The sequence below is a fragment of the Peromyscus eremicus genome, chromosome 11 (genome assembly GCF_949786415.1).
Source record: "Peromyscus eremicus chromosome 11, PerEre_H2_v1, whole genome shotgun sequence".
NCBI classification, from domain to species: Eukaryota; Metazoa; Chordata; class Mammalia; order Rodentia; family Cricetidae; genus Peromyscus; species Peromyscus eremicus.
The window spans coordinates 61,234,847-61,259,731 of record NC_081427.1 but is presented as its reverse complement, the minus strand read 5'-3'; the positions used below and the strand labels follow the sequence as shown (position 1 = coordinate 61,259,731).

The window sequence follows — 24,885 nt, the reverse complement described above, 5'->3', positions numbered from 1 at the left end:
CTGTGTGCAGGAACTCTCGGTAAGCTGTAATTGTGCTGCCGCCACACTGTGTGCCTGTGTGCAGAACTCTCTGTAGGCTGTAATTGTGCCACCACACTGTGTGCCTGTGTGCAGGAACTCTCTGTAAGCTGTAATTGTGCTGCCGCCACACTGTGTGCCTGTGTGCAGAACTCTCTGTAGGCTGTAATTGTGCCACCACACTGTGTGCCTGTGTGCAGGAACTCTCTGTAAGCTGTAATTGTGCTGCTGCCACACTGTGTGCCTGTGTGCAGGAACTCTCTGTAGGCTGTAAATGTGCTGCCGCCACACTGTGTGCCTGTGTGCAGAACTCTCTGTAGGCTGTAATTGTGCCACCACACTGTGTGCCTGTGTGCAGGAACTCTCTGTAGGCTGTAATTGTGCCACCACACTGTGTGCCTGTGTGCAGGAACTCTCTGTAGGCTGTAAATGTGCTGCCGCCACACTGTGTGCCTGTGTGCAGGAACTCTGTAGGCTGTTATTGTGCTGCCACACTGTGTGCCTGTGTGCAGAACTCTCTGTAGGCTGTAAATGTGCTGTCACACTGTGTGCCAGTGTGCAGGAACTCTCTAGGCTGTAACTGTGCTGCCCCCGCTGCTACCAGTGGTCTCCACCGATACTGCCTAAACTTGGGATATCTAAAACTTGCATCTTCTTGTTTCTCTAGATCTGCCCTGCCCTTCCCATCACAATATTTACAAACCCCATGCCCTGCCCAGGCTTTCTTGCTAACCCTAGGTCAAAGTCATCTTATCTCCCCAAAGTTGGGCGTTAGTTTTTAACCCTTCTTGTGGCCCTGAGCGTATTTTATTTCTTACAGTGGATTTCAGGCCTGACTTATTTCCTTTAGGCTGATAGTTCCTCTGAAGGTATCATTCATCTCTGATTTCCTTTATTCATCTCTACATTCTAAAAACATCTTCATACTTTAATATGTTTAGTATTTCAAAGATAAGGCTAGATGAGAACAAAGTTCAGCATTACTTCTAGAGAAATAGGCACAATTCTTACTCAAAACAAAGACAATAATCATAATTTTAAAATTCACTGAATATGTGTTTTGCATTTATATAAAACACCTTATGGGAATCCATATAAGCAGATACAGTAGATGTTTGAATTCTCAGTGTCCAAACATACTTCCAACTGGGTGGGGGGTGGAATTATGAACCAAGTGGACGGCCGATCACTCCTCATCACTGAAGTCGAAGGGCTTCACTCTGCAATCACTACTGGGGCTCCATGATCTTCACGTGGCTCTGTGATCCATTTCCAAATCTTATTCTGCTTTTCATGGTCATGTTCCATTATTTTCATCTCACTAACACAGCATGTTTAAAATCCTTCAAGTGATTGTCTATTCATAATTATCAAACCCAACTGTTAAAAAGATTTATTTTTATTGTATACAGATGAGTGCTTGCTTGCATGTAAGTGTACCTAGCACAAGTAGGCCTGGCATCCACAGAGGCCAGAAGAGGGCGCTGGATTCCCTGGAACTGGAGCTACCTACAGACAGTTGAGAGTCACCATGTAGGTGCTAGGAAACCAAGTTCAGGTTCTTTACTGCTGAGCCACCTCTCCAGCCTGCAGACCCAATTTTTTAATGTTAATTTGAATAGAATAATTTGCATAGAAAAGTACATGTAATATGCTTTTTAGTTATATGAGAAACTGTATGTGACTGTCTATTTTCATGAGGCATATTCCCAACAGCACATAAAAAATAATTCTTAGTCTTAAATGATCTACATATGGTGTTAAGAACTCATAAGCCAAGTAGTTCTAACCTCTCATATAAATAAAGTAAGGATTTACCTTAGTGAAGAAAACACCAGAGCTTCTGGAGGAACTGCTGAATAAAAAAGTATCTTAAGGAAAGCAACTGTGGCCCCACAAGATACCAGAGATACCAACCCTGAAATAACACTATCAACCAAGTACTCTGGAGAAACATGACTAGATGGGTACCTAAAATCTTACGCCTGCTGCTTCTCAAACAGAAGACATCAACTTTCAATCCTGCTCAAACTGTTCTGAGGACCTCAACTCCCAGCCCGGTACCCCAATTCTCAGCAACTTGGACTCCTGGCTTTCCTTAAACCTTCCTCAATGCTCTGTCATGGACCATAATTTAGTTACTCCTTTTCCAGCACCTTGACTAATCTCACTGCATACCCAACTTAGCCTCTTCACACAGAGAACACAGTCTCCATCTCCAGAGAGCTCTGAGAGAGGACCAAAGAGCTCTGCTTTAATTGCATCAAGCAAGGGTGAGCGATGATCTATAAAATTTGTAATTTATTTTTAAAATAAGCAATGCTGTACACAACTAAGCACTCATATGTTGTAGAATATTATTTAAGGTGTGTTACTTTTGTTTATGTTGCATTTGTTTAATTCCGTAAAACTGTGTTACTGTGCCTGTCTAAAACACCTGATGGTCTAATAAAGATCTAAACGGCCAATAGCAAGGCAGGAGAAAGGATAGGCAGGGCTGGCAGACAGTGAGAATGTATAGAAAGAGAAACTGGGAGGTGAAAAGAAGTAGCCAGAGAAGGAGAAGGACCCAGGGACCAGCCACCCACCTACATAGCAAGCCACGGAGTAAGAGTAAGATTTACAGAAGTTAAGAGAATGGGAAAAGCCCGGAGGCAAAAGGTAGATGGGATAAGTTAAGGAAAGCTGGCTAGAAACAAGCCAAGTTAAGGCTGGATATTTATAATTAAGAATAAGCCTCCATGTGTGATTTATTTGGGAGCTGGGTAGCTGGCCTCCCAAAAGAGTAAAGAGCCAAAACCATCAAACAACACTCATATATTTTGTAATTGGTAAAATTTAATTATTTTTTTTTTTTTTTTTTTTTTTTTTTTTGGTTTTTCGAGACAGGGTTTCTCTGTGTAGCTTTGCGCCTTTCCTGGGACTCACTTGGTAGCCCAGGCTGGCCTCGAACTCACAGAGATCCGCCTGGCTCTGCCTCCCGAGTGCTGGGATTAAAGGCGTGCGCCACCACCGCCCGGCAAAATTTAATTATTATGAATTATACAAAGTAGTGGGTTTAATTATGGTATTTTCATGTATAGAAATGATACACTGACTATATTCCTGCCTCTCCTTACCTACACATCCAACCCTAGCCCTCCTCATAGTCCCTTTTCTGTTCCTTAACAGCCTTTTATTTTTGTCTTCCTGTCTTTCTCTCCCTCTCTTTTTCATATTTTACAGTTATGGTTGCATACCTTAACATGATCTCCAGTTCCATTCATTTGCCTGCAAATGTAATAATTTCTTTCTTCTTAATGGCTTCATAATACTCCATTGTGCATATATGCCACATTTTTTTCATTGATTCATCTACTGATGGCCTTTTAGGCTAAGTTTATGACTTGGCTATATTCCAGTATAAACATGTATGTCTTCTGTACGCTGACTTTGAGTCCTTTGGTTATTTATCTAGAAGTGACATAGCTGGGTCATATGGTAGTTTTATCATTTTTTTTTTTGGAGTAACTTGATTTTTATAGTTGCTGCATTAATTTACATTTCTACCTAGAACATTTAAAGGATCCTTTTTCTTCATGGTCAGACCTACCTTGCAAATACATATATTCAAAATTACTCAACATAATTTTGAGTTTCATTTTCCTTAAAGCTAAAGCTTTAACTAGCTATTTGTATTTCTCCATTTTACAACTGTCTACTCAGTTCACTTGTCCATTTTCTGATTATGTGTATACAAATGCACACACACACACACTGTTGTGTGTGTGTGTGTGTGTGTGTGTGTGTGTGTGTGTGTTTGCCTGTGTTTGAGACAAGATCTCATTTATCCTAGGCTTGTCTCTTAACTTGTTAGGCAGCTGAGGAGCTGAAGCTGGACTTCAATTCCTGATCCTTCTGCCTCCTATTCCAAGTCCAGTCCTGGGATTGCAACCATGTGCCACCATGGCAGGCTCTGGATTCCTGTGCTTTCACAGGTGTTTCAAGCGGGGTTCACTCTGTCTGTAGTAAGCGGGGGTTTCCTTTACAGGGATGTGCAGACACGCAGCTGCCCAGCGAGCTGCAGTGTGTCCTTCACAGGTGTGACGTGAGTCTTCTTCCCCGTGTGTCCTCTTCTGGGGCTCCCTCGTCCTATGCACAGGTGGTGTTCGGTGCCAACGCACGTTAGTTAACTCTAACAATGTCACTTTTCACTCTTCTTTGGTGTGGTACAATCATGTGAAATTTTCCAGTAACGTTCTATTCCTCTTATGTTCTACCAGATCCCCTACTGTTCTCTAAGTTCACAGAATGTTTTAAACATGTATAGGACTCCACAAATCAGACTTGCTAAGTTTTCTCTATGATTTTGACTTTTCATTTTGTACCTCTTTGCATTAGTTAACTATTTTTTCATTATTTTTCTTAATAACACTCACTATTTGTTCCTCACAATCCATTTAATTCCCTAGACTCTCTTTTTGATATACCAAATTCATGTTCTATTTCATTGATGGGACTTTTGTTAGACTTATTACTGTTTATATAAATAAAATATAAATTTATGAACTTTCTTTAAGGTTGTTATAATCAGATGAGATTTTAAGTTAAATTATCTGTCGATTTATTTTCCACTTTCTGCTTATTGTAATAATTACTTCGATCATTTTTGCTTCAGCCTTATCCACTTTTTTCTTTCTACTAAATAAGCTACCTTAACCCTCACTTGGCTGCAGTAACTTTACCCTGGAAATACAGAGTATGTTCTTCCCAGCTTACCTTTTCTAAGATAACAACAAAAAGTATCTCATTCCTTCCCTCCGTTTCCCCCTCACCCTTCATCTATTCCTGTGTCTTCTGGTCTCCGGGAAATGCAGTCTAGCTCCCCTTCTTCCTCATTCTGTAGGTCTCAACTCCCTCCTATCCACGAGCTCCTCCATAATTTGACCCCCATTTATCTTTCCAACCATTTCTTCCACGCTTGTGTTAAGAGGACACCCCTAAACCACACTGCTTTGCACTGATGCCCAGGCATGCCTTGCTCACTCTGCCCCAAAGCTGGGCATGGCCCACCCATGGCACTGTCCTTTAGATGTCCTTGGACAGAGCTATGAATCCTTGGCCTCCCGTTTTCAGTTCCCTCCAACTCCCATCTTTCTTGGTCCTTTAGGTCTCCTCTTGCACTTCCTCCTGCTCTGACTCCTGAACAACACTCTCCTACCTTCCCTCCCCTCAGCAACATAGGCACTGGAACTCCAGATTTCACTCTTCCTTATCTTAACCTTTTCTTGCTTTGTTTTATCCTCCCCTGGAGGGAGAATTGTTGTTGGACTGTTTCTTTCATTTCCCTTCTCTGGGAGCATCTTTCAAGCCCATCACAACTGAACAAATCTTCCACATGAAGTATCTGGAGTGCATTTTAAATTCTATATCCTTGCTCTCAGGGCCAATGAGACAGACTTCAGTTGCTGAATGGGAGAAATGTTTCCTTCTCTATTCTAAAGCAGCCTTTCTGACTAATTAAGGAACTATGTCAAAACAGCTCCCCAAAAGAACACATATGTCAACCAAAGAATTAAATATTTGAAAATGAGAAGAACCACTTGGTCCATTTCTCAATAAAGATTAAGAACAAAGGGAAAAGAAAAAAAAAAGGGAAATGGAATAAATCAGTCAGAATCCAATCCAGAATAAATATAAAAATCTCTAGTTAAGATGTCAGGAGGAATGTTTAAACCATGACTCTGGTGAGATCAAGGCCATTTGATATAAATAGACTCTTTAAGCCACATTTCCAACACTTGCCATTTGCTACCAGCCAAGTCCATCAATGAAAAATGGGACATAAAAAGTCTGTGGACAATAGAGATGATGAGAAAAGGCAGCTTTGTCACGGTACAAACAACCCAGATGCAGAGTACTTCAAAAACATTGGGCAGGGCTAAGTGGGAGAGCCCCCAATGGCGCGTGCGGCCTTTGGTCAATGTCCAGCACCATACGTGGGAAAGGTAGAAAAAGTGCAAGGCACCAGCATATATATGACAAGGCTGGGGCTCTGTGGGGCTGGGCTCACAGAGTACAAGGCACGACCTGAGACCAGACTGCTCATGTTTTGTGTCTGCAGCCTCTCAAAGACTGCAGGACAAAGAGTGCTAACTTTGCCCCGCCCAAACCTATGACAAAAGCAGTTAGAGAAGCAGAACACCCAGAAGGACTCACTTTCTCTTCAGTCCATGTGATCCCTTTGGAACCAAGCTCCTGGGTAGGCATGTTGATGCTCACCCATAAGCAAGCTTTTGGGAGGCGGAGACAGGGGGATTGTGAGTTTGGGGACAGCCTAGATTACTGAGTGAGACCCTGTTTCAATAGTAGTAATAATAGTAGTAGTCATAGTAGTAGTAGACGAGAAAATAAAAGAGGAGGAGGAGGAACCATGTTCCTATGGGCCTGAGGCATCTAGAAGTCAAATGGTATCTGAACTTGGCTGTCTGCCTTCAAGAATCAAATAAAGATACGTGTTTACAGAGAAAGCACAGCTGCTCAGCCAGGCTGGATTTATGCTTTGGGTCCTCGGGATGCTGCACTTTTCTTAGTCTACTATTTCTAGAGTCTCTAAGGATTGACAGATTAAACTGTAATGATGGATAAATGGTTTGGACCCTAGGCCTCCTGGAGAAGACAGCATCCCTTCTTCCTTACGACCTGTCACAGCAGTAGAACAGCACTACGATCACAATATTTTAGTCTTTTGGCTATAATTAGAAATGCTTAGAGATTCTTCACTATTGATTCATCTGACAAGCATTTGTCTATGCTCCTCTACAGTTGACCTTGTGAGTAACAAAATTAGCAAGATGAATGAGGTATGTGTATGTTAGAATGCCATGTAAGGACCATGCACAGACCCCAAAACAGTGCTTCTCACTTCGTAAGTCATCAACATTAAGATCCTTCCCGACTCTGACTCTTGATGTTGTGATGGGATGACATGGGAATGACAAGGACAGTCACAGGTTAGCTGAGTCTCCAGCAGCAGCTGGTCTGGCAGACACTGCATCATACAGGGGAAGAAAAGGAACCCGGGGGTGGGGTGGGTGGGGTGGGGTGGGGGTGGGGGGGGACAGTGGATTTGCATTTCAAGAAGCAGAACAGGTCCAGACAAAAAGCTAAACCAGTGGATAAAAGGGGCAACATAAATTTCTATTATGGGAACTTCCAACTTCTTCCTTTGCTTTTCCAAATTAAACAAACAAACAAACAAACAAACTAAAGATACAGAAAGAAAATTCAAAGTTAAGCACAGAAATTGATTTTCACTAACAGACACAAAAGACACTAACTTCTGTCACAGACAAGACAAATGAACTATTTCTGCAACAACTTAAAAAAAAGAAAGAAAAGAAAAGGCCCTTGGGCAAGAAGTTTTACAATCATCCTGTTTCTAGGTCGGATTCTCTAGAAGGAGACAAAGAAAAACCTGGACCTGGAACAAGGAAGACATTAGGAATACTTCTCCACACCACCAGAGGTTGTTAACATACAAACAGCCAGGCTAACAGGATATGTAAAGGACTGGGCTGGGGGAATAAATGAAAAATTATGACTCATGAGTGAAGAATGACACATTTTTAGAATGCCCCTGAGTTTAAGTCAGGTAAAAACAAAAATTTCAAAGTACAAGATTGATAAAGGAAAGAAGCGTTTTTCATTTTTCTCTATAAGAAAACACTTCAATATGCTTTATAAAAAATAAATTCATATTTTAATGTGTTTAAACAAATACTAAATGAATTCTGGAATAAAAAGAACTAAAAAACCCCAATCCTATACAAGACAGAATGAGAGGCAGGGAAAACATTTCCACATAAAATAAATGACCTCTTTGGTTTTCTTTATAAGCCACAAATGAAGGCCGTCTTAAAATTCTATAAATAGAACCAAGAATGCTACTTGTGTACGTGTGTTTTCAGGACTAAGATCATCATGCAGAAAGGCACGCAGGCAGCACACTAATGTCATTAACATAGAATTGGACTTGCAGGGACAGTCATTGAGCTGTGCTGTAAGGGGAGCTGTCGGCACACGCAGAGAACAGCGCCTGTGTGAGCTCATCCGCCAGCCTCAGCAAGACCCACTTCCAACCAGAAGCAGCCATGTTTCAACACCTCACATCCCTGAGGCTGACAAGCCAAAGGACTTGTTTTGTCTCTGGGAGCTGTCTCTGGTGATTAACTGCTTACAGTGAATACTGATTACATGAGAGAACAGGACCGATGAACCAGAACCACCTCCTGGGTCCTCTACCTGTAGCCCCGACTTGCCTTTGAATCTAGAAGGTGCTAGGTAGAGTGACCACTGCAAACTAGCGCCAGGCAAGGCATTCCCCACACCTCCACCCCACGTAACAAAGATATCCGCCACCTTTTAGTATAGAGCACAGCGTACAGACAAGGAGTCCTCTTTAACCTCTGGACTCCAAATATAATCACAAGAAGGCGAGTGTTTTAAAGGTTAGTAATAATCATACAGACGAATCTGCTGCAAGGGTTTCAGAGTTAGGAAACCATCAGTGTCCTCAGTCCTCAAGTCCCAGGTTGAAAATTTACCCCAAATTGTTAGTTCTCAGGAACTGCACCTCAGATTAAAATCTTCTCACCAGGGAGTCTGTAGGAATTTGCTCTTGTTTTAAATCCTAAGTGCTTGTTAAACTGCCAGCACTGCAGAACTAGAGACCATTAAAAAATATCAGGCAGCGAGTGATTAAACCCACGAAACACACATCGAAAGCAGCTTAAGCTACTTTTTAATTAAAAATAAAATATCACTGGCTAAATTCAGACATCTTAGCTATCCAGAAGTCTCCTCCAAATACAAAGCATGGCTGAGAAAGCCGTGTACAAAAAGGAGGCATGGGCTAGGAGGTGGGCTGGGCAGGGGCTCTGGATAGTCTGGAGGCCAGGACAAGGCCTGCTGAGGCTGACCCAGTTCGGCCAGTGCATATTCAGAAGTCCCCTGAACTGCAAGGCGAGGACACCCTGTGGCTGCCACTAAATAAGCTCTGTTAGCAGGGTCTCTGAGGAGCGGGGGTGTTCGCCTTCTTGGCAGGAGAATGAGTTAAGTAACAGAATTGTGAGACACTAAGGCATTTGAGCTATACAGAGGGCTAAAGGAAGCGCTAAGTACACCTTCGGCTAACTAATAAACATCTCTCGCGGCAGTCATGAGCTCTTGGTGAAGGAAGCCTAGGAGCTTCGGAGTTAATGGCAACACTTGAGATAGAACAAAATTTTTACTGCAAAGTTACAAGTAAATAAACATTGCAGCTTTAAGTTGTCGCTACTTGTTTAAAGTCAAGAAGGGCCAGGGGGGCTTAGTCAACTTCAGGCAAGAGGCCAAAAACCATGAAGAGCAGATTTAAGGTGGGGATGATGTCATTCAATAGGAAGTCCTGATTTTCTTTCTGAAGTATGAGAAAGTTTACTGGTAAAACCTTACCTCACCCACAGCTTTTTTTTTTTAACTCTATTTTTTTTCCTTTCAAAAATGATTTTCCAAGTATGTTTCCTGCCTTATATGTAAATGTTATGAACTCGCTTTCAGCTTTAGACATGGTCTTACCTAAAAAGCTTGCCCTAAAGTAAAGAACAGGCACTTGGTAGCTGCAGGAATATAAGACATGATACTCATATTTAATTGCTTCGGATGCTGCTGCGGACTCCGTCACTTCAGAATCATCCACCGGGAGCTCTAAATTCTCCTGAAAGAAAAGAAAGCGGAGACAAAGTCAAACTGTGTTTGTTGATTTTAAAAAACAAGGGCAAACACGGGGAGGGAAAAATTCTCTTCTTGCAAAATAAGTTAAGTAAACACCAGGCTATGAGGTAAGAAAACGGGAGTTACCCACACTAATACTTAACATTTGAGTCCTAGGTAAACAGTAAAACCAGAAAACATTAGCATTAAGTAAATCCAGATTGTTCTGGGGAAACAGGGCAACTCTGGGCAGAGAAACGAGATGGGGGGTGGGGAGCTGGGGTGGGGGCGGGGCAGCACAAAAAATTACTGCAGCAGTAATTCCGAAGTTTTCACCGTGTGATTTCAGCAACAAGATGGTGGCTACACCAGCTACTTTATTCTTTACCTGTGAGAGCTAAAACCACCCTGACAACCGAACCAAGGCAGGAAATGCCCCTGCAGGTTCTGTTGTACTTGCCCAAAGATGACTCATTGTGTGCTGAACAATCCCCAGCTCCATTCTGAATAATAAAGTTATTTTGCAAGAGTCTGAGTTGGTTAGGTGCATTTCAAACCCCGAATGATTCTGCTTTCTTCACTATTGTGTGTATCTTTGCTAGTGCTCACTATACATCTTGATTTAGGGCCCAGCCACTGGCACACAGGGACAGGAAGTTACACCAGGCTTTGTGAGCAGATATGTGAGAGTCATTCCACTTCTCAGCGAACTGAGCTCCACTGGCTGCTATCTCTTTTTTTTTTTTTTTTTTTTTAAATCATGCACGGACCTTTCTTAAGGACGTATCTTAACATGTAGAAGCAGGTGACTGGACATGTTGAATCAGGGTTTCTGGGTGCATCCATGTGCACTTATTTATTTGGGCTGAAGAATTTCTCCTTTGCAATTAAATTAATAGAAAGAATGGAGCAAGTGAGCTTGGCTCACTTCAACTGCTCATTAAGACAGGAACAGCAGCAATGAACAACCAGAAAGAACCAAAGAGGAGATTGCAAGCTTTATCAATATGGAATAAGGTTGCTGTGGAGATAGAGGAAGTGGGCACGCTCTCCAGATCTCTATCTCCTTTACTGATTTCCCACTCACAGTCAGTTCGCAGGGGAGACACCAGTGGGTATATCACAATGCGAGTGTTTACAAAACAGTTGTCACTAAACACCTGTAAACACCACCAATTAAACACAATGAATTAAATAACCAGAGAGAAATCACTCAACTAAATAGGCCAGATACAATTAATACAATACCAAGAAAGAGGTTTTTTTTTTTTCCTGTTTATTTAATTTTAGCCATGAGCGTCAAGATCTTTTGCAATAAATTTTTAACCAAATTCTTTCTCTTTGGTCCACAACTGGCTTATTTCACATTTACACTTTCTTTCGTTTCTCAATATAATAAAAGAATTGTAACTTGTTGTTTTGGGTTGTATCTTAAATGTCCACATAGGGCCATGTATTAAAGGCCTGGTTGTCACCCATGGTACTATTTGGAGGTAGAATAATTAAAAGACGTATATTTTCAGCCATGTTTGCTGGTGATATAACTTGATACAGCTTTTTGCTGAGGAGTTTGTCAGAGTATCTTAAATTTAAAAACATACCTACTCTTTGATACAGTGGTTTCACTGTTGGAAATCTGTACCACAGAAAAACCAGAGTACGAGGACATAGGAGCTAGGATAATCATTGCAGCTTAATTTAGTAGAAGAATATGACATAATCAACCGAAAATATTTAGCAATAAAGAAATGTTTTTTGGAAACGCCAGCTATGACATAGTTCTGCCATGGAATATAGTGAAGACATTAAGTCTACAATGATAGAGCAGAGAATGGCAAAATATGAATATGAACATCTCTAGGACCATATTATACATAACATGGTTCAATGGGGAGGGGGGAGGGGGTGGAGAAGAGGTACATACGTGTGTGTGTGTGTGTGTGTGTGTGTGTGTGTGTGCTAAAAAATCTGGAAAAAGGAAAACTTGCTTGTTTAAAATGGTACAAATCTGAAGTACAGAAGAGCTGAATGTTGGGACTCTCACTGTTTATATATTTGTACAGTGTAATGCTTTTCAATTTTTTTTTAGTGACTAGGTGTACTAGTCAGCTTTCCAACAAGACAAAGGAGCTGAGGAAATCAACCTACAAAGAGGAAGGGGTCATTTGGCTCCTGGTCTCAGTCCACAGTTGTGTGGCTCTGCTTGCTGCCTTTGGGCTGTGGCATGCCTTGTGGTAGAGCCTTTCATGAGGCCCCTGTTGGGATCTCCCCTGGAGCCGCCCTCTCCAAACCCCACCCTCAGAAAGCCACCAAGGTTCAGCTCCTCCCCAGGGCTGCTCAAGACCACACCTACAGGGCATTTAAGACCTGGCTGCCAGACCTGCCACGGGATTCCTCTCCTGCCTTCCCGAGAGTCACCTTGGGGTTTCTTTGCTCTGCTCAGATTAAACCTGGACTTTATTTAATTCAGCCTGATCTCATTTATTGCATTGGTGTAGAAGCCCAATATCGGGGTATGGAAACTTCTTCCATATCTAATTAATACTGAGTACTGGTTTTCACTCTGTCCATTTGATGAGTTTTTAAATTCCAATTTTTGTTTCAATTTCTGCTTTCTTGTGTCTCACTGAAGGCAAATGTTTACTTGTATGTGGTTGGTAATGTGCATTCTTCTGTGAAGTGTTTGATGATTAGTTTGCATTTTCTTGTGGAATTACATCAACTTTTTGCATATTAGAAATAATAATTTATTAGAGATAAATATATGTCTACATCCTAGAAAAATTAACTTGCAAAAGAATATGTGTAACACATATACACATGTATGTTTTTACTCAGTTTTCTTGCAAACAATTTATTGAAACTTTATTACAAAGTTTTTTTTAATATTTATATATATATAGTCAAACCTGCACATTTTCTGTTTGCAGCTTCTGACTCCCATGCCTTCAGTAGAAAGCCTCTTGCAAAACCCAACTTATCTTAAATAATCACAAATACATTAATTGTTTATAAAGACAAAAGTTGTTAAATTAACATTTAGATCATTAATCTGTCTAAATTTTCATTTTGCCTATATTCTCAGACGCTTGAGACAGAGGCTGGCAACACAGCCCAGGAGAGACTCCAACTCATGATCTCATCGTCTCAGCTTCCTAAGAAGGAAGACCCCAAGCATGTGCCAGTGTGACCAGTTCCCCAGATGTCCCTTAGTGCTTCTTTTCTTCTTGTATTTGAAATATTTCTATGACCATAATTCAAAGGTGTAGAAGGTATGTATATGTTTATAATCTTGAGTTACTTTTCATCTTAGACCATCACTGTTGAGTGTGTGTGTGTGTGTGTGTGTGTGTGTGTGTGTGTGGTGTGTGTGGTGTGCACGTGCTCACAGGCACATGGGTAGAAGTAAGTGCAGGACAAGTGTCTTCCTCTACTGCTCTCCACCCTATTGACTTGAGACAGGGTCTCTTACTAAACCAGAGTTGTATCTCCCCATAAATGCTAAGGTTATAGGTGCCCACAGGCCTGGCATTTCGTGTGTATTATGGGGTTTAGGTTCAGACCCTTATACTTAGAGAGTAAGAGTTTGTGCTCACTTAGCCATCTCCCTGGCTCCATCATTTTGAAATTCTTAAGATACATACTAAATCTAAGCAAATGGGTCTTTAATTTCTACAGAAAGCTGTAGAAACAGATTATCTGGGACACAGCCTTACCAGATAAGAGTTTTGAAAGAATACCCTTCAGCCTCACTCAAATCAAGAACTCAGGAATGTGTTGGGGTAGACACATGACATTTACAATCATGGTTCTCTGGAACAGTTATGAAGCTCATAACTGGACAAACAGGCTTTATGAAGAGCCCAGTAAAAGTCTCAAGTCAATCACTGTTCTCACTGGCAGCTACAGTGTCTGGTCTAGAGACACACCCTCATACAAATGAGAACATTTCATAGACTACACCCCCCACCCCCCACCACACACACACACACACACACACACACACACACACACACACACACACACAGAGTCAAGTGAAGCTGGGCATTTGAGTAAGCTCGGTCTACTGTGTCAGTGTCAACATTCCAGTTGTCATAGTTCACCACAGTTTTGCATGAAATTACCATGAGAGAAACTGAGGAAATGCACAGAATCTTTCTGAGGACTTCCAGGACTCGAAGGTGCTAGCCACATAGACGGCAGAGGAGTCATGGGATTAATGAGAACCCAATGTCTAGGACTTGTTTAAAATGATTCGAGGAATTAGTAGGTTGAAGTGCAGAGGAGCATGACTGGTCACAAAGCAGTTGAGTTTAGGGATTGCCTGATGGGTCCTAGTATACTCATTTAACTGCTCTATCAACTCTTGTGAACACTTACGTCCTCCAAGTAAAAATAGAGGGAATTTTCTGACATCATGTTAGAGTAAACAGAATCAGAGAATTAACAGTAAAGGGAACTTGAATCTTCCCATCTAGCCCAACACTCTGTTCACATATACAAACAAGGCCCAGAAGTGCAGCTGGCTTCCCGGGAGTCAGAGGCATAGGCTGGCACTACAGCCACTACATTTTGTACTGTTGCATAGCATTTATCCTCTGAATTGGAACCTTCCCTTCTGGAGGAAGGAGGGAGACTCATAAGAATCGATGAAATAGGAGCCAGAAACCTCACCAAAGTTACATGAGTCACAAGGCTCCTCTCCAAGGTTATATAAGCAGTAAACTGGAGAAGCGAGGCCTCCTGGGTGGACTGCCAGCTCATAGGGTAGGAAGCTCCACAGATAAGGCATCTCTAAGAAGCCAGGGTACAGCAGCTTTTCACTGATTCCATTGCTTTGTGTCACCCCCACTCCTGAAAGGCATCCCAAACACATGCTGCTTCATCAAGACAGGCTGGAGCGGATGGTCTCTAGCCTCTCCTGTGCTTCTCTTCATGGACTTTAGAGATGGCTGCTCACTTCACGAGAAGTCACTCAACAGCTGTACTAAGCCATTTCTCAATTATCACTACACTGAATTTTGGCTGATACTCAAAACATACTAACATTTTTAGTCTAATGTTTTGCTTTTATCATTATGTAGTGTTTAAAATATTTGGATTTACTCAATTTGATATTAAGAGTTATTAGAAAAAGAACTCACAATATATTTATTTTCTTCGAAATGTTACAAATTCATTAAATGAGATGAAACCTATGTTCAGAAAATTATATTCATTCATGAAGCTAAAAGATTAAGTAGTTCACATTAATTACAGAAACCTTGATTTTATTGAATTCAATTAACAATAAGTTGACAGTGATCTCTCATTTAGTAAATCTGATATGAATTAAGCTTAACAACTAAATCCCATTAAGTAGGGATCATGCTGAAGACACTTCATAGATATTTTATTGAAAGCAAATCCAAATAGAATGTTGAGCTTTGGAAATGAGATCTGTATCTCAGTTTATCCTACAGGGAGAAGTAATTAAAGGGAGAAATGGTAAACTCCTATCACTGATGATCTCTTACTCCTACTGAGCAGGCGTAGAGATGAGCTCTGTTCAATGTCCCGCAAGGAAAAAGGGTCAACTCCTTTATCTTCTGTCAGGTCTTGGATTCAAATCTAATGTCAGTGGTGCAAAATCCATAGCCACGAGCCAAGGAGGGGCAGTGGGCCCACACTGGTTCCAAGGCTGTCTTGTGCTGTGTTCATGAGTAGTCATATGGAGCATCTAATCACAACAGCAAGATATGCTATGTAACAAACTATTTGCTAAGATTCCTAAAAACAGTCGTGTAGTATTTTCAGAAGTAAAGACTGATGAGGCCTTTTGACAGACCCAATAAAAGGCAGTTATTGAATAAAAAAGTTAATGACAATATTTGATCTGAGTTATAAAAGTAATCTGTGGGACTTTAAGCAGCCAACTTTTTTTTTTCCCCCCATGGCTCATCATTTTACCGTGGGTCATCTTTTCACTGTCTTAATTACTGGAGTGACTTTTTTCATGACCTCTGTAGCTTTTGAGCTAGTGACTATCACAAGAAGCTTTGCTAATTATATCATTTTCTTAGAAATGTGCAAGTTGTATCTCGCACACAGGGGGCAGTATTCCATGCAAGGCAGGCAGCACGGAAACCACAGTGGTCACAGATGGTCGGTCCACAGGGGACACCTTAGCCAGGCTCCTCTTTACCAGGGTTATTATCGGCAGAACTACCAATGTAGGAAGGGGAGGGGCTGTGGTACTTCGATTGCCTTTTATATTAGCATCATCATGACCGGTGTGGGTTCCCACCGAGAGGAAGATTCTGTCTCCAGTGCAAAATGAAATCCTTCTCAGCAGACTGTGTGCTGAAGGGGGAGACGGGAGGGGAGGGCCCAGAAACCTGGCAGAGCACATCTGGCAATTCTCTGGATGTTTACAGCTATCCCAATTGTGTGGTTCTCAGTTCTTGTTTCCTTAAAGACCACACAGGAGACAGCAGCCCTGCTAATGCCTGGAGCTAGTTCGGCAAGGAAAAAGGCTGAGTGCAGGCTGAGTGTAGAAGAGGCGGACTGTCATCAAGGGGCCGCACTAGAGAGGTCAGCTCCTGTGGCAAGAAGAAATACTGCTTCACAGGACCTTAGATGTTAAGGGCACTTACCCCTTCCATTATAACAACAGGGTCTACTTTCCTAGAAACAAAAACAAAAACCAAAAACACCAGAGGGCTCATACAGCCTTTTTAAAGAGCAGATCTTTTTCTTTTATGATCTCTACATAGCTAAGTGCAAGAGAATTAGCAGGATGAGGAATCTGAAAATCTGAAATTCCTTATATAAATAATGACAGACGAAAGGAAGACAGAAGATTTTGAGTTTCTTTTCAGCTGCCTTGTACATGCTACATAAGCAAGCAGCAGTGGGCGGGTTACATGACAGAGTGATGTGCATTATGTCAGTTGTTCCTTTGCTCTAGGAAGTCTGTCCACAGTATCCCAGCAACTAAGAAATGGAGCCAAGGCAAAAACCTAAGCCTGCAGGCTCCAAGCCCAGGACTCCTCCACTCTGCAAAGACCATCGGATTCTTGGGGAGGCTGAATGTTAAACAGATGTGTTCCTGGGCTCTACTCTCAAACTTCCGATTCAGTAGTTCTAGGCCGAGATTGAAGAGGTCACCTATTAGTGGTGTTCCTGATGATGCTATGTAGGTGGTAACGGATGACTCCAGGAAGCCATGCCTCACATATATGCAGAGGACCCACTCTGGGATTCTACCTTTCTGCGCCACAGGGCTAGAGAGTCGGCAAAGCCCAGTTACTAAGATTCCAAAGTAGGCCATCGCTAACAGCTGGAGGCACTAATGCTTCATGTGCTGTCCTCTGAGAGGGAGCCTGATAGACCTCCAGTGACTCAAGTCCTCGCTATTGCCTCTCTCTCAGCTCACTGTCCTTTCCTTTATCTGACCCTATTCAAAGTCACCATCATCCCCCCTCTCCTCACTGATTTATTCTTTCGTAACGGCCATTAGTGGTTTCCTGTGTTATTTTTCTATCAGTTACTACATTTGGCATCAGATCTCTGACTGATAACACTAATCAACAAGAATCACTAATAATGGAGCTTGGGGTAACCAAGAGGAATAAATTTTATACCATGCATGTACACACTAGTATGAGAGGTTTGTCTAATGTGGCGGTCTATGCTTTATTGTCAACCGTTTGCATTAGACTCATTTCTAAAGAAAAGTAAGAACCAAGAGTTATTGTTTACTATATAAGATCTTCTCAAAATATGAAGGAGTTGCCGGGCGGTGGTGGCGCACGCCTTTAATCCCAGCACTCGGGAGGCAGAGCCAGGCGGATCTCTGTGAGTTCGAGGCCAGCCTGGGCTACCAAGTGAGTTCCAGGAAAGGTGCAAAGCTATACAGAGAAACCCTGTCTCGAAAAACCAAAAACAAACAAACAAACAAACAAACAAACAAACAAAAAAATATGAAGGAGTTTATTATCGTCACATTTCCCTTCCTTCAATTATGCAATCCAATCCTTTCACTTTTTCTTAGCTTTAGTTTCACAGACCTGCAATCATTTTTTTAAGGGTTAGATAATAAGTAGTTTAGGCTTTTAGTCCATAGTAAGGCAGCTGTAACCATACTATCAAAGAGGTACTGACAATTCATAAATAATGGACACGAAGGGCTGGAGAAATGGCTTAGTCTTTAAGAGTGCATACCGCTCTTACAGAGGATCCAAGTTCAGTTCCCAGTAGCCATGTCAGGTGGCTCACTGCCATCAGTTATGCTAGCTCCAGGAGATCTGATGCCCTCTTCTGGACTCAGTGGGTACCTGCACTCACACACACACACACACACACACACACACACACACACAATTAAAAACAAACCTTTGAAAATGGACACAACTACATGCCAGTAATACTCTATGAACAAAAATAAGCAGTGATCCATAGACATTCACTTGCCTATCCCTAAAAATCCACCCAAGATCTTTACTTAATTTTAATGTGTTTTTATAAGCAGAAACTAAGTGAAAGCCTGACTGTACACTTGGTGAACTCCTTCCGCCCTTCTATTTTGTCCGTCCTAGGACAATACACTAATTTCCCAAGGGGATAGGAAATGCTAAACCTTAGAAGGGTGATGATAATTAAATCCAATGTGCTAAAGTTTGGCTGGAGCCATTTTCTAAAGAAATACAGCATTCCTTTAACTTAAGGAAGCAGGATTTCAGATGTCACAATGCATCAACAATTGATATATGAATAAAATTCTATACTCAAAATTACAAAGTGAGTAAGAGTGAAGGAAACTGCAAGAGTGAAGATCATCAGGCCGTGACAAACCTGAAGGCAGACACTGTGGTAATAATGCCCTGTGTCTGGACGCAGGAGCCCTCCCACTAGCCACACTAGCAGCACCACAGGTGTTATCAAGAACATCCCTAAAGAGCCTTTAGAAAAGCCATCCATTTGTTCCTGTCCTCAAAACTCCCTGGGTTATAGCAAGTGAGCAGGGGTCTATGTGTTTGTTGTTGTTTTGGTTTGGTTAGGATTTGGTTTTGTTTATTTCGAGTCAGGGTTCCTCTGTGTAGCCCTAGCTGTCCTGGAACTCTATAGAACTCCACAGTGCCGGGCGGTGGTGGCGCACGCCTTTAATCCCAGCACTTGGGAGGCAGAGCCAGGTGGATCTCTGTGAGTTCGAGGCCAGCCTGGGCTACAAAGTGAGTCCCAGGAAAGGCGCAAAGCTACACAGAGAAACCCTGTCTCGAAAAACCAAAAAAAAAAAAAAAAAAAAAAAAGAACTCCACAGTGGTTTCCAAGAGACTCTACCATTTATTAGGCACAATGCCTATGCTGTGGCAAAAGTGTGATGGTTGCTCTTAAATATTCTTATTTTGTTATAAGTGAGAGTAAAATAAAACTTTACATGAGGTTGCCAGAAGACATCTAAAACCTCAGATAAAAACACCAAGACTGGAGAGCAAGTAAAGTAGAAAAAGGACATGGAATCTGGGTTTGAACTTGAGTTGCCCTTCACTCTCACAGTCCCTGTGGTGGCTTGAATAGGAATGGCCCCCATTGGTTCTTACATTTAAGTGCTTAGAGAGTGGCACTATTTGAAAGGATTAGTAGGTGTGGCCTTGTTGGAGGAAGTGCATCACTGGAGGTGGGCTTTGGGGTTTCAAAAGCCCAAGCCAGGCCCTGTGGCTCTCTGTCTTTCTGTTGCCTGGAGATCTGGAGATCCAGATGTAGAATGCTCAGCTCCTCCAGCACCATGTCTGCCTGCATGCTGCCATGCTTTCCTGCCATGATGTTAATGGACTAAACCTCTGAACTGCAAGCCAGCCCCATTAAACTGCTTTTCTTTACAAGAGTTGTCATGGTCATGGGGGTCTCTTCACAGCAATAGAGCACCGACTAAGATAGTCCCTTTAATCAATGTACATTAAATAGGGTTCTGTAGAAAACTGCCTGGCACATAGAAAAGTAACTATTAACTCATTCATTCATCAACAAATGTTACAGAGTATCTCTATGTTCCAAATCAAGAGTCACAAAACATGCTCTTAAAGGGCTGGGAATAAAAACTTCAGGCTTTGTGCACGCTATCAAAATGCTCAAAGCATGAAAGCAGCCTGGAAATGTGCAAATCAGCAAGTGTGGCTTTGTTTCAACACAACATTATTTATGGACGCTAAAATCTACGTTTCACATCATTTTAAAGTGTCAAGAAATACTGTTTTGATTTTCTAAACCATGTTTTTATAGCTTGTGGGCTACACAGAAATAAGCAGCATGAGACTGCCATTCACTAGAATGGCAAGGAAGCTTCACCCATGACACCACAAAAACATAACTGCCTAAACAAGTCCGGATCAATCACGAGATGGGGAGGCAGGCTAACTTGGAAGAGGGACGTCTCACGGGACCCTCCCCTCAAACAAAGAAGCATGGGCAGCTAATGACTGCTGGGAGGGAAAACTAGTCTTCCCTAATGACAAGCTCCTTAACTAGTTAGCTAATACAAGTGGTCAGCCCTGAAATTACAGACACTCAAGCTAAACTAAATAGACTCACAAGTTTCTCTGTATATATTCATGTATACATATGTTTGTAACAATGATAACAGGAGAAAAAGAGGCCATGAATTTGAGATGGGGTGAGATGAGGTGACAGGAGAAAAGGTTGCAGGGAAAAGAGGGAGAGGAAAATGAAGTAATTATATTTTAATTTAAAAAAAAAAAAACACGTTTAAGCTGGGCGGTGGTGGCGCACGCCTTTAATCCCAGCACTCGGGAGGCAGAGCCAGGCGAATCTCTGTGAGTTCGAGGCTAGCCTGGGCTACCAAGTGAGTTCCAAGAGAGGCGCAAAGCTACACAGAGAAACCCTGTCTCGAAAAACAAAAAAAAAAAAAACAAAAAAAAAAAAACAAAAAAAAACCACGTTTAAATAGGCAGCAGAGCAATGTTCGCCAGCCCCTCGGATCTGGAAACCAGAGAGGGCAGGGACAGTATTCCACCCTGAAGTGAAGACATACAAATAATGTCAAACAATCACATAAATACTGTAAAATGACAGCTACAACAGATGAGATTTAGATAAAATGTTCATTGTTTTCAGAGTATATATGATTTAACCTCTTCTATAAATTTGGTTTGTAAGATTACAATATTTCTTCCAAGTCTTCTATGTATAAACTGAGTTTTCTATAGCAGCGAGCCTCTGCATATTTTAATCTCTCTGCTCCAGGGATCATGTTTATTTCAGTGAGCTCATGACCTGTCCAGGCAGATTTTCAGCAATTGTTTTCGTGAAAATGCACCAAACTGTCGTCACTGAGAACCCGTCACCATCAACTGGGAGCATCCAAACCTCTTCTTAACCCTTGCTGCAGGGCTGTGCTCCGCTCCTGTGTCTTCCTGCCACCAGCAACAGCTTCCTTTTCCTCTCTACACAAATCTACATATACCTGGGTATAGGTATGCAAACAGGCAAGCCCAGGCCACTACATGGTGGCAGTGGGACATGGCACACATGCGAACAGGTGTACCCAGAATGCCAAGGGAAGCCTGGGACAAAGGTATGAGAACAGGCATGCCCTGGCTACCCGTTGGATGCCCTAGGACATGGAAAGGATGCCAACAAGCTTGCATAATATGCCACGTGGTGGTGCCAGGACAGGGCAAGTGTGTCAACAGGTGTGCCCTTCTCTGTTTGTGTAACGTTGGTCCTCATGTTCTGGGTGCTTTCAGTGAACTGCTAGCAGGGATTGGCTCATACTACCTCTAAGTAGTACTCACACGGAGAAGTGAGTCATCCTTAGGAGTAAACTTAGGTCCATGTTTAAAATAACTTAATTTCAAACTCGGGCAGGCAAGTTCTGAAAAATCTGCTCAGACTTTGTTTTCTATATTATACCTTGGTTGCTTATTGGGGTTTCTTTGCAGGAATCATTTGAAGGCCCGAGTCTGAGAAACAACAGCTGCACTAACTGAACAGGACTGAACAAGAGACAATCCTGTTCAGTCTGGTGGACAGGTATACTGTGCGGAGCTACAAACAGAGACGATCTGGGCCTCAGTTCATTTTTGGATGTTTTGATAGTTCATGGTACCTGATTCTCTGACAAATGAGTGGAGTGGAGACACTAACACCAATCTATATTTACTTATCAGTGATGTAAACATAAGAGCAGTTATTGTGCATTCCCCATATCTGACTGGACTGTTTTGCAAGCATGCTGGTACCCAGACTACTGTTCAACAAAGTTATGGCAAAACTGGTCTTTGGACTCCTCTCCTTGATTTTCATGGCTTTACTCTCTCTTTCAGCCTTCTCATGTGATCTCCACAGTAAAGAGCTTGACAAAGTCACCCATGGTAAATAGCGCAGCCTGGCGATATTAATCCTACCAAGAATCTTTGCCTTTTAAGAGAAAGTTTCTGGAACGGAGAGGTCTTCATGAATCACCAGCCATATAGTCTGTGTGGCAGAGACTGTGGTCTGTGGGGAGGTGATGGTGGCATTCCCGGAAGCCCTTGGAATATACCCTGTGGGTGTCAGCCCACTATACTGAGGGGAGGCGAGCTGTGGGCAGTAACTGCACAAAGGGGTATGTGGACATCACAAGGGCCTTGTAACCTCTCTAAGATGACAGAACTTACTCCAGGAAGGAGCTGCTTATCTTCCAAGTGCTGAGCCCCATGTGTCCCTGTTACCAAGTCAGGACACTACCTCTTCTTCTACTTACATTGCTAATGATACATCAACATTCAACAGAGTTTCCAAAGAAGAAAATAAAACAAATTTAAGCTGGTAACACTGAATCAATGTCTTTTTCTGATTCCTCATAATGACAAAGAATTATCTGCATAGTAAGAAAAATGCTAATTTTATTAAAATGCTATCAGATGAGGCTTTTAGACTAACTTCTAACACTCTAAAATATTATACGAGTGATTTCATTTATCAGTTCTAACATCTTTGGGATCATTTGTATACACAGTTGCCACATTTAGGAGAAAAAATCCGAATCCAGAACTGACTTGTTTCCTAAATGAATTGGGAAGTTGTCGTTACGAAGCATCTGCCACTTTACTGCACTCATGTAAAGGCATTCTTGTGCCTCTATAATGGACTATTGAGCAGATGTTTTAAAGCACTACACCCACAGCAATGCGAGTCATAAAAGATAAGGAGCTACAACACAATTAATGATTTCAGTTCCTCTAGAAATGAATTTATTTTTAATAGGTGAAATTCCTCTTTACACTCAACATGACGAAAGTCTGAAAATACAAAAAGAAAGCCTCCAGACCAAACGTCCACCTTCCCATGTACATCCGTAGGGAATTTGTAGATCGATTTCTTTGTGAAATAAAGGTCAAACCAAAAGAAGTTTCTTTTACTTTGAATGTGAGGCAAATATCTTAAATCATTACCAGCTTACAAAAAAAGGAATGCTTAGCCAAGGGGCTGAACTGACTGTGGCCCTGAGCATGGGAAGCAGGTATGGAACCCTGGGCAGCAGCAACAGGAAGGCCCACTGTGTTTGTACACATTCACTCACAGTGACCATGGGAAACCAGGAACACACACTCCTGTTACTCAATACAGGATCCTACTTTAACAGGAAACAGTTTAAAACACGGAAAAAGTGGTTAAGAACCACACGAAAGTCTGTAAAAAATTAAACTGAAGATCCATGTTGTGTGGGGTGCTCTGGTGGTGAGTTATTCTGGGGTTTTATCTCCTAAAATCACAGGGCTGTCTTACCCTGGAGCAGACTTTGCAGGAGCTATGCTAGAGCACTGTTCGGGGTGGAGTCCCATGCATATGCCCCTGACTGGTATGGATGGGTACAGAAGTGACATGGCGATACCAATGGGTCTAGAGACGACTACCCATAAACAGCCAAGCAGTCAGACAATGGTTCCCAATCCCTTATGCAAAACTATGACCTCTAACTGGCTCTGAAAAGCATAGGAAGCAACCAACAACTAAGACTGACTTGGTGGCCAATTCTTATTGGAGACTTTCTATACACTTTATCTATTCTACTTTGTATGGATAGAATTTCACAAAGGAAATATTAATGTTTCTTAATTAATGGGGTGCAGCTAAGACGCCACTAGGAATGCAATGTAACTTAGAATTGACCTTTATTTTATAAAATTATATAATCTTATAAACTAAATAATATATAATTTTGTTATATTGCCTACCTAAAATTCTCCAAATTCTGAATCCCTAACACTGCATTTTTGATGCCTTCTCTCTGCTGAATTTATTTTGAAAATTAATATTAGAGGAAGAATTATATTACCCCACCCCCACCCCGGGCAGCTACCACTTTAAGAAATCCAGATGAAAAAGAAAAGGAGCTGATAGGCAAGGAGGTAAAAATCTAAAACTGAACTAAGGGAACACTTCCTCTGGCTGAGATGACTGGAGCCTTTCCTTATCCCAGCCTACCAGAGTGAACAACATGAACACCCCTACGTAAAGTATCAGAGATCTACACTTTCAAACTCCCTCAGGAAAGCATGAATATTAATTCCTCATCCCAGCCTACCAGAGTGAACAATATGAACACCCCTACATAAAGTCTCAGAGATCTATGCTTCCAAACTCCCTCAGGAAAGCATGAGTATTAATTCCTCATCCCAGCCTACCAGAGTGAACAACATGAACACCCCTATGTAAAGCATCAGAGATCTACGCTTTCAAACTCCCTCAGGAAAGCATAAGTATTAATAAATATCTTACATATATCTTACACATTAAAACTTTATTCATTTAATTTCCACGTCAGCTTCTTCAGCTCAGAGGCTTCAGAAACTCAAACCAATCATCTGAATTATTAGTTATAAGCATCTATTCATTCAATAAATACTTGAGTATATGCCTAAGGTGATATATTAATTAGATTTTTTAAATGGAAAAGAAATCTCTCAATTGTTAATATCACAACTGTTCAGTTCAGTATGGTGCCAGAATTAGGTAAATCATATCACAAGTGACTACTGTTGTAACAGCTATAAGAACTTTTACATGTTCAGAGAATCACAGGTAAAGACCTCAATCTTAACAGAAAAGGATCTATGAAGTCTCAATTTAAAAGATGGCACTTAGCCTAAATAA

General features: G+C 41.6%; 1 protein-coding gene across 1 annotated transcript in view; it reads right to left on the bottom strand.

The window, feature by feature from the left end:
• Atg10 (autophagy related 10) overlaps nt 1-24,885 on the bottom strand; it is a 183,097-nt gene that overhangs the window by 9,736 nt on the left and 148,476 nt on the right. The window contains exon 4 of the mRNA XM_059276415.1: nt 9,616-9,754. Within this exon, the coding sequence (XP_059132398.1) occupies nt 9,616-9,754 (139 nt within the window). The remainder of the gene's footprint in view (nt 1-9,615; nt 9,755-24,885) is intronic.